This window comes from Eubalaena glacialis, chromosome 12, assembly GCF_028564815.1.
Source record: "Eubalaena glacialis isolate mEubGla1 chromosome 12, mEubGla1.1.hap2.+ XY, whole genome shotgun sequence".
Classification (NCBI taxonomy): Eukaryota; Metazoa; Chordata; class Mammalia; order Artiodactyla; family Balaenidae; genus Eubalaena; species Eubalaena glacialis.
This window is the reverse complement of record NC_083727.1, coordinates 9637910-9650499: the sequence shown is the minus strand read 5'-3', so window position 1 is coordinate 9650499 and position 12590 is coordinate 9637910. Positions and strand designations below refer to the sequence as shown.

General features: G+C 40.0%; 1 protein-coding gene across 3 annotated transcripts in view; it reads left to right on the top strand.

The window, feature by feature from the left end:
• The window catches only part of SNX9 (sorting nexin 9), a 91078-nt gene that overhangs the window by 29903 nt on the left and 48585 nt on the right, over positions 1-12590 (top strand). For 2 of the 3 annotated variants that reach the window (XM_061207172.1, XM_061207174.1), the window contains exons 2-4: positions 7568-7654; positions 10193-10267; positions 11861-11986. In XM_061207172.1, the coding sequence (XP_061063155.1) occupies positions 7568-7654; positions 10193-10267; positions 11861-11986 (288 nt within the window). The remainder of the gene's footprint in view (positions 1-7567; positions 7655-10192; positions 10268-11860; positions 11987-12590) is intronic. The other variant, XM_061207173.1, reaches the window with a different exon arrangement.

The window sequence follows — 12590 nt, the reverse complement described above, 5'->3', positions numbered from 1 at the left end:
ATACATTAGAGAGGATTCCACATGTGAAAAATAAGCAAACCCTTCTTTTTTGTTGGAGTACATGGTATTCCATTCCATGGAGGTGCCCTACTTGACTGACCAGTCCCTATCTTTCAGGCTGAGCCTGGTCCTTTGCTATTGTAAACGGTGCTGCAGCGAATAACCTTTTGCAAATGGGTGAGTATTTCTAGAGGAAGAATTCCTGGAGGTGGAGTCTCTGAGTAAGAGAGTTTGCATGTTTGTGATTTGATAGGCGTTACCAGGCTGCCTCTCACTGCCATCAGCACTACGTAAGAATTCCTGTTTCTCTGCACCTGCACCCTCACCCACACAGTGCTGTGATCAGAGTTTTGTTTTTGTTTTTTTGCCAATCGATAGATGGAAAATATTTGTTTTATAAGTGAGGTTTTACATTTTTAAGAGCCTTTTATTTCTTAACTGATTTGTAGTTACCCTTCATAGAGTAGGAGAACCAACCTTTAGTCTGTGATAAAAACTGTAAATATTTTTCCTGGTTTGTCATTTGTTTCTTATCTTGTTCATAATGGCTTTTGCCAGGCAAGGCAGGTATGTGTTATTTTGGGAGAAGAGAAGTTTCTCCATCTCTCTCTTTTAAGGACTTCAGGATTTTGTTCTGTACTTAAAGTCCTCCTCCACTGCAAGATTATTTTAAAAACTCACTTAAGATTTCCTTTGGTTCTTTTTATAGTTTTCTTAAAAGCCTTTTTATTATGGAGAAAGTCAAACATACTCAAAAGTAGGGTAGTATAATGAAGCCTCTGTACCCATCACCCAGCTTTGGCAACTGTTGACTCGCCTTGTTTTGTCTAGACCCCATCAGCTTCCTTTGCTCTTGCATTACGTTTGAAGAAATGCCAGATACTTTATATCACTTCATCTGTAAATATTTTAATGGATATCTCTAAAGATGGGAAGTCCTTTAAAGATATAACCACAATACTATTTTGATACTTGAAAATTTGACTACTTTAAAATATCTCAGAGCCCTTAAGTGTTCAAATTTTCAATTGTCTCAAATATTATCATCTTTTTTGCATTTTGTTGGACTTAGAATCCAAATAAGGTGGGGAGGGACAAACTAGGAACTTAGGATTAACAGATACACAACACCGTATATAAAATAAACAACAGGACCCACTGTATAACATAAGGAACTATATTTAATATCTTGTAATAACCTATAATGGAAAATAATAAGAAAAAGAATCTATATATATATATAACTGAATCACTTTGCTGTACACCTGAAACATTGTAAATCAACGGTATTTCAATTTTAAAAAATGAAAAAACGAGTACGACGAAGAGAAATAGATTTAAAAATAAAAGAATCCAAATGAAGTATATATAGCAGTCGTAATCAATTGTCTAAGCCTCTCAATTTATAAGTTCCCTCACTTCCCTCCTCCTTGCCCCCATACCTGGGCTTGTTTTTGTCTTTGAGATTTGTTTGTTAGAGAAAATGGGCTCTGTGATTTCCTACGTCTGGATTTTCTTACTGCATCCTCATTGCAGAGTGTAATATATTCCTTTGTATGTCTTGTAAATTGGTACTAGGATCTAGAGGGTCAATAAGATTCAAATTCTTTTTTCAAGTATGTGACTGGCATTGTATTCCATCAGAAGGCAAGTAATGTCTGGTTGTCTTTTGGATGCACTGTGCTTAGATGCATTAAATTATTAAGGATTGAAAAACGATGTTCTAATTCTATTATTCCTTTTTCATTTATTTCATTTATTAACTATCCTTCAGCATCATCCTTGCTTTTGCATATTGCACTAAATAATAACCTTGTACACACGTGCACAGGTGCAGCTAGAGAATGGATTCGCAGAATGCGACTTCTGGATCTAAGGATAAATGTATCTTGAAAACTGTATTGAAGTAGAATTTCTCACTTATAAGATGAGCAGAAATGCAAAAGTTGGGTAATTGATTCTGTTTGTGAAACTGCGGAGAACCATTACGTTCATATATATTGCCGGCAGAGGTTTAAATGGTACAATCCCCAGTGGAGGGAAATCTGGCTACATCTACCAAATTAATTTGTCTTCCTTTATGTGTGGAATTGAGCATTTTTTTCACACATAAATGGTGTAAGGGCCATTTATATTTTTCTATGAACTGTGTATTCCTCTGCCCATTTTTTCTGATGGGTTGCTGATCTTTTTCTTGAGTTCTAGATGCTTTTTAAGATTAAAACTTTGTGATACAAATTGCAAAGATTCTTTTGTAGTTCATGTTTTATATATTAGTGATTTTTGGTAATAGTGATGTTATGTGTGATATGGCCAGTTTGATGCCACCACATCAAATAACTAATGCTTTCTTCTGATTGTTCTTATATAAAACACATAAAGAAGCTTTGATCTGGGTGAGTTTGGGTAGAAGGTTTCTTAAAATCATCCCAACCTCCAGCTGTTTGGTTACAACATGGCCTCAGTTCAGAGGATTCCCTTGGTCCAAGTATTCCCAGAATCGTTGTGCATGAGTGGAATAGAGGCTGGGAGGAGTAACATGGGAGTGGATGGTACAATTTGATTGGTTTATTGTAAGTATTTAGGATTTCTTCCCCCTTGTGATTGTATAATTGCCCTTTGTTACACACAGATTTAAGATTATTCTAAATGTTTCTGGGAAACGTATTCCTACACTCAATGAATTTCTATTTACATTTCTCTTTGCCTTAGAAGTTTCTCAAGCTACTTGTCTGGTTGACCAGTTAGAACATGCCTCTAAGTGCATCATATTTCAGGATGACAGATATAAACCCATTTTAGGAAAAACATTTTTAAAAGAACATATCGATTTTACTGGTAGTTTATTCTTGAAATTTTTACATAAGAAAATTAATTTTCAGCCATTCTCGACGGGTGCTACCAGTTCTTTTTAGAAAATTCTTCTACTGGGAAAAGATCTTTTACTAGAACAACTGTTAAAATAAAACCTTCGCAGAACTCAATCATCTTCACTCTAATCCTGAATAGATTATCAAGCACATTGCTTGTAAACATTTAAGGAAACAAACCAAGTTTATTTCCTCACTTGGAAATTTTAAGAGCAACATGCCCAAAACATAATTAATTGATCCATGTCTCCTTGGAAAGAGTTGTTTTATCATGTGCAGCTGTCTTGGACCTCAGCCATGCCATATTTTAACAATTTTACTGATGGCACAGGTGAAACTATGGAAAGCATGCTTATCAGGCTTTCTAATGACTCAGCAGAAAAGGATGAGGGACAATTGGATGATGGTTTAGGAATTCAGAAAACTCTTAATATGTTGGAGCAATGGGCTGAATCTAACAAGATGAAATTTCACGGGGATAATTGAAGATTCTTTATTTGATTCAAAATAACAAGTGAACAAGCACAAGCCAGGATTTAGCAACAGCTGTTGAAATCACAGATTGGTAGAAACTGAAAAGCATTTATGCCTTAACCACTTATAAAAAAGACAAATACATCTACATATATCAGTGGTGTAATAATGCTCTCAGGGTCTGTTAGAGTGAGTTCTGTCTCTTCTGATGATCTTGTGGATTAGGTAGAGACAAAATATAGGAAGTCATTAAATATGTAAATTTTATAAAAAGTCAAGAGTGTGTTTAAGTAAAACAGGCTTGCCATTTAAAAAGATTAATTTTATAGAAATATCACCTACATGCAAAACTTCAGTTCTCAAGGGTGTCAGATTAATAAAGGATCCTTCAGTCCCCGAATTTCTGAAGGTTTACATATTTTACTCATTGTTTTGATTGAGTATCTCTGTTTTTTGGTTTTTTTTAATTAATTAATTAATTAATTTATTTATGGCTGTGTTGGGTCTTCGTTTCTGTGCGAGGGCTTTCTCTAGTTGTGGCAAGTGGGGGCCACTCTTCATCGCGGTGTGCGGGCCTCTCACTATCGCGGCCTCTCCTGTTGCGGAGCACAGGCTCCAGACACGCAGGCTCAGTAGTTGTGGCTCACGGGCCTAGTTGCTCCGCGGCATGTGGGATCTTCCCAGACCAGGGCTCGAACCCGTGTCCCCTGCATTGGCAGGCAGATTCTCAACCACTGCGCCACCAGGGAAGCCCCTGTCTCTGTTTTAAAGATGGGAGAGCTGCATCGCTGAAGGTTTACTGTTTTTTCCCAAGATTTAATTGTGATTTATGTGAAAGAAGCAGATGTGTAAGAATGGGAGCTTGTCTTCTGTGTTCTAACCCCCATATGAAATTTTTTTGCTGCCAGTCTTTTTGCTATTTGGAACTGTTTAATTCTCTATTATTGTACATTTTAGGTTTTGTTTTGCAAAATAGGAAATACAGCAATGAACTTATGTACAGTGTTTTTTTATTTAGGATGTTTTCTTAAAAAATTCTTTGGTTTGGGATTATTGGTTTGTATCAACTTGGACTCTCTAGATTGCAAGTGACAGTCTGAACTCATAAGCACAAAAGGAGATGCACTCGTTCCTGTGAGTGAACCGTCCACAAGGGGAGAAATGGCTTTGGGCTTGTCCTTCAGGTGCTCTCTTCAAGGACACTGTTTCTCTTCCTCATTCCACTCTGCATTCCCCCCACTTCATTCTTCAGACTTGTAGCCGCTGGCAACATTTTCAGAGAAAAAGACCCACTCTCCCAGTATCCCTGTCGCATTCTGATTTTCCCCGTTTGGGTTATATGCTCACCAGTCATTTGGAGCCAGGCAGGAAGCTTCCAAAAGGAAGGGATGTGGAGCAGACAAAGTGACAGATGTTTACAGCATGGGTCAGAAAGAATGAGGTATGTTCAGGATGATGGGTTCTGCACACATCAGACAGGTGTGTGTGGCACACTTAGAATTCTGGAACGCTTAGCACCTGGAACACTTAGTTTGAAGCTGTGAATCCACTAACGTTTATCTTACTATATCTAGATAAAAGAACTTATATATAGGATTGCTATCTACCAGCCATTCGCTTCCTCTATAGTACTTGTTGAAATTGCTGTTGAAGAGATGAATTGTGGTTGACAGTATGTATTCAGTATACAGTATGAAGTTATCTACTGTGTGGAAATTTAGCTCTTGAACATACTTGGAGTCATTTTTTAATGTACAGCTAACATTGGAAAAGGTGGTGTAGAAAAATGACCTTTTCTTTCAAAGACCACATCAAAAAATAGTTGGGCAGATTGGCAGTTGAGGTCGAGGTCCGCATCTTTATCTGTGTGGGTCCTGTAGTGGTGGTGAAGGCGGGAAGGTGAGGAGACCTGGAAGCCAGGGAGGGACGGGAGAGAGAAGGAGAGGATAATAGGAGGGGGCCGGAGGTTTCCAGTCTGGCCTAAACTTTGTAAGAAGAGTTACTCTTCTAGGCTGAATGGCCTTTTTTTTCCCTTCCTGTTGACATTTATGCTCATTTGGGGACGTGCTTTTTAAATCTTTTTGTTCTCCAACGTTAGTCTCAGTTAAAATTCTTAAGAAGCATCTCTAGGTTAAAAAAAAAAGTCCTAAACCAACGTATTAAATAAACCTATAGTGTTTATAGACATTTTCCACGGGTAAATGTTCAGTAATGCTTAAATGTGTAAGGGAGTTTCCATTTTTTTATTTTCGGCTTGTTTCACATTCTGTTTCACCAAGTTGTAACTTTAGTAAACAAGAGGCTTTGGTTTTCTCTATCTGCGGGTTAGTTGGATTTAACCGGATCAAAAAAGTTGTTAACCAGGATTCCTAAGGAACCCGAACAAAAAGCAGGTTCCTCATCTGGCTCTCGTCAGCTTGCCAGGCCCCGCCCCTCCCCGGGAAGCTCCCTGTCCTGGGGGGTGAGTCCTGGCCTGGGAACCCTCTTCTCCCTCCTCAGGCGTTTATCTCCTGTCTGCCCTCGTTGCACGAGGGATTGAGGTTGGTGTGGCATGTTTTTAAAAAATAGTCCCCAACGTGGCAAGCAGAATTCTGTCTACTTTTGCAGCTGTGTGAGGCACATACCTCGGCTCGGTGCCGTTGTCCTTTGTAGTGACCTAAGGAAAACTGGAATGCTTCCAGAATTCTCACTGTCCCTGAGCCTGGCTTTCAGTCCCCCTTCCCAGCCTCCCAGCCTATAGCAGTAAAGGATCTAATGCTATTTCTTGACTGACAGACTGTACACTACCATTTGTTTCTTTCCAACATTTTATTATGAAAAATTTCAAGCATGTAGAAAAGTTGAACTCATTTTCCATTGAGCACCGTAAATCCACTATCTATTGTAGATTCTATAAATAGCATTTTACTTACTGTACCTGCTTTATCACATATTCCTCCATCAGTTCATCTTATTATTTTTGATGTATTTCAAAATAAATTAGTATTGGGGATTTTTTTTTTCCCCTAATCTTTTATCACAGGAGGTGAATCCTTGATTCCTGTTATAAGGATTTCAGGCTCATTAAGCAGGTGTGGAGAAAGAGCCCTGGCCAGCAAAAGGGCCAGCACAGTTCTTGCCAGTGCAACAAATATTTGTTAAAGGAATGCAGTTCCATTAGGCTAATTTGTCTAGCCTTGTAGGCAGACTTCATTTTGCCTCATAGGACAATTACTTTTAAAACAAACCATGTTAACTAGGTTCATGTGGCCTCCAATTTATAAGGTGGACTTGCTTCTATAAGATAGTCCATGAAAGACAATTATTTAGAATTTGAAATGGATTAAATATATGTAATATATTTATTATATATTATAAAAGTATATATAAAGTATTTGTATTTTTACAACAGTGGTTGTCTCTCTTGGAATACGTGCCTGGCAGTTATTCCAAGGAACCCACATCTCTGGGTTGGTGCCTCAAGGATCCACTTGAGGAAGACCCTGAAAGAGCAGCCCCACCTCACATCAACCAGAACAGCTTCCCTTTAGTCTGTTTTCTATGAAATTCAGATTCCATTGCAAGAAGTTTGAAAATCACAGCTGCTCAGGTTACCTGACCACTATACCAGAGCCCTAGGTAAGTCGTCGTATAGTAGGAAGTATTCTAGTAGAAGAGTATGAATATATCTTGCTGCCCACATCTTAAATTTCTGCGTTTAGTTGGCTAGGGATGCTGCACTATCAAAATTTATCCTAGATAAAGAACAGTGAGAGTTTTCATAGCAAGGGATTAATCTGAAGATTATGAATCTGATGTGGGTACATATTTGTGTGTCTGTGGAGATCCCTCAGGCCCTGAGATTGAGTGTTCCCAGAATGAACAGTATCTGTATTTCTACTTCTTACCTCCTAAAAGGAAGGCCATGCTCTTTTCCCCTTGATGAAATGGGTTTATTTTCAGTACTCTGGGGGCCAATGTCTAAATGCAGTGTGGGCAGCTACCAGAAACCTTCCCTGTTTCCAAAGCACAGCAGGGCTCTCACCGTTGGTTTCATTCTTCCTCACAAATAGGGCTGATGAATCATTTTGGTACTATGTCTTCCTTTCTTGCAAAACAACTGCAATCACGTCATGATGTGTTGTTCACACCAGCACACTTACAAAGTGAACGGTATAGGTGGTTCTTTTTTGACTGTTACGTTAACATTTGTAACTTCCTCTTTTCTTCTCTACTTCCAATAGGCTCGGGTTATGTATGATTTTGCTGCTGAACCTGGAAATAATGAACTGACAGTTAATGAAGGAGAAATCATCACAATTACAAATCCGGTAAGAGAACTGTTAGGTTTAAATCGGTCCCTTAAGGACTTATTTTTAAGATTTTATTTTTTTAACAGGTTGATCATTCAGACCCACATGAATTTCTTTCCTGTTGCTTGTGAAGTATTGATATTGAAGTAATAATCTATTATATAAACACTGAGAACAATTAAGACCCCCTAAAAATAGCTGGATGGGGCTCCATCAGGCAGAACTGGAGCTACATCCGGGACAGATCCCAGCTGGACACAGGTATAGAGATCAGAAAGTGACCAGTGTTGTTTAGCAGCCTCAGCTACCATTTGTTCATGGCCTGTGAGCCAAGTGTTTGGCTAAGTACTCTGCATATATTTTTTGATGTATTTTCTCTGTGAACTGTGTGAGATAGGTATTTTTAATCTCTTTTTACAAATGAGGGTAATGAGCCTTAGAGAGGTTAAGTAACTTGCCCAAGACACTTCTGCTTGTAAGTGGCAAAACCGGGATTCAAAACCACATCTGCTGGCCTCTAAGCCCTGCTTTTTCATCTCTTCTGGGGACACTGCAGGTAAACAAGTGTCCCAGGAGTACAGGTATATATACGCCAGTAGGAGACTGGCTGAGAAAACAGGGTCTTAGAGCCAAACCAGACAGGACCTGAAGCCAGGCTACAGCCTTGGATTTCATTTGGAAAGCAGTGGATTCATTTAAGGGTTTTGCTTGGTTTTATTGTTGATATTGTTGTAGGGAGGTGACATGATGAGACCTGTACTTCAAGGAAATTAATCTAGCAGAGGTGTATTGAGTGAATTGGTGTGGCTGGAGCCTAGGATCATGACCTTGGGTAGTAGCAATAGGAGTAGAAAGAAGATGGATGCAGGAGGCTCTGGAGAGTCAGACCAGGAGGACTTGGTGCCTGATTAGATACTATTGGTGAGAAATAGTCAAGGATCCCTGAGGTTTTTGGCCTTCACACCTAAGAGAATGGTGCAGATGGATTTATTAAAGTACGTAAGTCAGGAAGAAGAGCTTATTTTTTAAATGTTGAGTTTAAAGACTAATAAATAATCAACCCTGCCCTATAGCTTTGCATCAGTTTAGAAATAGAATTGCAGAGCTAGAGCTAAGGGCTGGAGATTGGCCGGCTCCCTGGACATCTTTGAGGAAGCATGTGAAGAAAGGTACCAGGAAGGCCAAGGAGACTCTGGAAGAGGAAGGAAGGGATGCACCTGTTCCACCAGGTGGGAGGGAGTGGGGACTACGGCAGCACAGAGACCAAGGAAGGAGAACAAGGAATGACCAAGAGGATTGCAGTTTCTTAATGTTGATAGTATTTTTTTAGACCTATTTTGTATGTTTTAGATTAAAAAAAAAAAATTACTGGTTAGAAAAAGTATATGTAGTTTTATATAATATGCCAGGTGTATATAAGTAAATAGGTTCTATTTTTAATCATAGAAGAGATTAAAGATTCTTTTATCTACTATTGATTTTTTTTTTTAAATGAAGAAGCATTCTTCATTTCTTGGTAAAATAGTATTTAAGTTGCTGTTGTGGTCAAGAAATGGACAAAGTTGTGGCTTAAAGTGACTTTTAAAAAGAATATGTTATCTAGATTCAGGTAGGTATTAACTAATTAGGGTATGATTTATGAATTTAAGATAACCTTTACTATTTTAAGGGGAAAAAGTAGGACTTTGCTGAGGTAACGTTGAAAAATGGGAATCCTGTTATAGAGTATGTTATTATTGATATTTAGTTTATTAATGTTACTTATCCAGGAGAGCTAAGGGAGTACGGACCAGTTAGTTTTCCTAAACAACAGGCAATCCCAAAGCTTAGTGGCTTAAACAAATAATCGATTGTTGTTGCTCGGGAATCCACAAGTCAGCTGGGTGGTTCTCCTTACCTGGGCTCGCCCGTGGGTCTGCAGTCACCCAGTGCAGGGCTGGGGCAGAGCACTCCAACATGGCCTCATCTGTCTGGCATTTCTCCTGCTGGGGGTTAGCTGGCTTTGGGTGGGCCAATGGGGAGATGGGGCCTTGTCTCTGTCATCATCTGGCAACTCAAATTTATCCTCATAGTAGCTCTTTTGGAAAAAAAGAGCTAGCTGAAGTGTACAAAGCTTCTAGAGGCCAGCTCTGAACTCACCCCATATTATCTCCACCTCATTCTGTTGGCCAAAGAGGTCACAAAGGACAGCCCAGATTCTAGAAGTAGGGGTGTGCATTCTACCTCTTTGCATTCTACCTCTTGACAGTCAGAGCTGCAAACCATTTTTGTGATCTGCCACAGACCAGTAAATGAAAGGAATTACAAAATGATGGCATTCTATTAATAGACTATTTTTCAATCTTTGATCGGTTCTTCAAGTTTGAGTTTTCTTTGTAGATTATATCATTTTCTGATGTAAAGAGAAGGCTTAAGAATTTAAAAATTTGAACGTTAGCTCTGTAGGAATGAAAAGGTTAATGTTAATTACTTTTTTATGTATAACAATTCCCAGAGCAAAATATCTGCAGGAAATTCCAACTATAATCTTTTTTTTTTTTTTTTAACCTTTTTGAGGACGTTGGCGGAGGATGGCTGGAAGGAAGAAACAGCAAAGGAGAACGAGGCCTTGTTCCCACAGACTACGTTGAGGTAAGAACTTACTGTCATTTATTAATTAAACCTGGTCATTGTCATATATCTTTTTATGAATTATCAACTTAAAGGACAGGACTGGAAGATAATGAAAAAATTCCATTGTAAAAGTAATACATGCTGATTATATAAAGTGTAGAAAATAGATTGAAGTAGAACCAAGAAGAAATATTGCCTATAGACTTACGCTCCAAAGAGTGACTCCAAATATTTAGATTAAGTTCCTTCCAAGGATAGCAACTTTTAATTATTCTGAATAAAAGTCTCTATTTTTCCCTTTGCTAATATTGTGTAGTAGCTGCTGCCTACAATACTGTTTACTGTAGAATTGATTCACAAAGTTTAAATAGCAGACTGTTTGAAGTAGCTTTCTTCTCCCTGTGCTAATTTAGGACATCTCTCTCAGTGCCTTCTCCCATTCCCAAGGACGGAGGGTCTTGGATGGGCTGCTGTGAGCTATGGCCTGGTTTAAGCTCTGTTGTGATCGATGCCAAGGGTAGCGCACAGCCCCTGAATGAGCCCTCCCTGCCCGGGACACACCCACTCAGCTGACAAACCCTCTCTGAGTCAGCCTCCTGGCACCCCCTGCTGGTTTTCCATAGGTCACTGAGCTGAGTCCTGGGTACCTGGTGAGCTTGCCTCTCATCCTGGGTGATAGAAAGAAACTAAGGCTGTCTGGTGCCCTGTGAGTAAAGTTGGAGTGAGATCAAGGACAAAGTTGCCTTGGGTTCCCCTCCAGTAGAGAGAGATAGTGCCCTGGGAGGCTGTGTGCTGGGCACCGCCTGCAGAATGGGAAGGCTGTCTGTTGCTCCTGACTGAGAGTTGGCGGGGGGAGTTTCGAACACTCTGGAGAATCTGATGAAATCTCAGAAATATGCACACGCAGACACCCCACCTTTTCCAGACCATTTCAGAGGGTTCCCAGGCCCCTGAACCCAGTCCGCGTGTCTCATGTTTATGTCGTGTTTGACCTCTGTGCACTGTGCATTCAGGATCCTAAAAATGAACAAGAATGAGGGAAATGGGAGAATTTAAGTTGATACTGGCATTAGTTGCATTTCTAGAATTCTGCATACTGACAGAAAGGAATTGTTATGACATCTTCTTGGGCTTGCTTACCCTTTTTTTTTTTTTTTTAAACATGCAAGCACTTCAACATGAAATTTCTTTTTATTTTATTTTATTTTATTTATTTATTTTTGGCTGTGTTGGGTCTTCGTTTCTGTGTGAGGGCTTTCTCCAGTTGCGGCAAGTGGGGGCCACCCTTCATCGTGTTGCGCGGGCCTCCCACCATCGCGGCCTCTCTTGCTGCGGAGCACAGGCTCCGGACGCGCAGGCTCAGCAATTGTGGCCCACGGGCCTAGCTGCTCCGCGGCACGCGGGATCCTCCCAGACCAGGGTCCGAACCCGCGCCTCCTGCACTAGCAGGCAGACTCTCAACCACTGCGCCACCAGGGAAGCCCTTGCTTACCCTTTAAGAATGGAAATCCCTTTTCCATATTAGATGACAGTTCTTGCTTGCCCTCAGGGGCTCTAACTCTGAAATAACTCTAATCTATGAAGATAACTGTGGTTCTTCCTAATGTCCAGATTTTGCCCAGTGATGGAAAAGATCAGTTTTCTTGTGGAAATTCAGTGGCTGACCAAGCCTTCCTCGATTCCCTCTCAGCAAGTACAGCTCAAGCCAATTCATCAGCTGCCAGCAGTAACAACCAGGTAAATCTTATTCTATCATCCTGCTGGATGCGACTGGCTTTACTGAGAGCAAAGCACGTTTGTGAAAGCTTGTGCTGCGTTATAGCTATTGCCATTCTCTGAAAGCGTAAACAAAATAGCTGTTAGATATTTGTGTGGCATTTCTTGCTGGGTTTTAACAAAGACTGTTTTTAGAGTTGATGATTAACTAGAAGGCGGGGTGTTCATTGAGAGTCGCTTGTAAAAGTCTGGCATGGTATGAATACAGACCCCATAAATTGCAAATATCCTCTCACTTGAGGGCAGGAAAGGAAAAGGGTCCTCTGCTGAGGCGCAGCGGTCAGGGTCAAAGCTCTGGCTGGAACAGGACGTGATTTCTGTGACCTTGGCACATTACTTGTACTCTCAGCTCGAGCCCCCTCCTCTTGCAGATGCAGTGCATGTAAAAGTGGCTGTAGATCCAGCAGTTGGTACCGTTATGGTACTGCTTCTAGAAAACTTAGAAGAGTGGGATAATTTGAGAAAACTATGCTGCAAGTTCACAGTAATTTTAAGGAATTTGACCAGTTTAGGTGACTGCCTGGTTCAGTTATTGCTAAATGATTATCCAGAGCCAGTGTCAGTA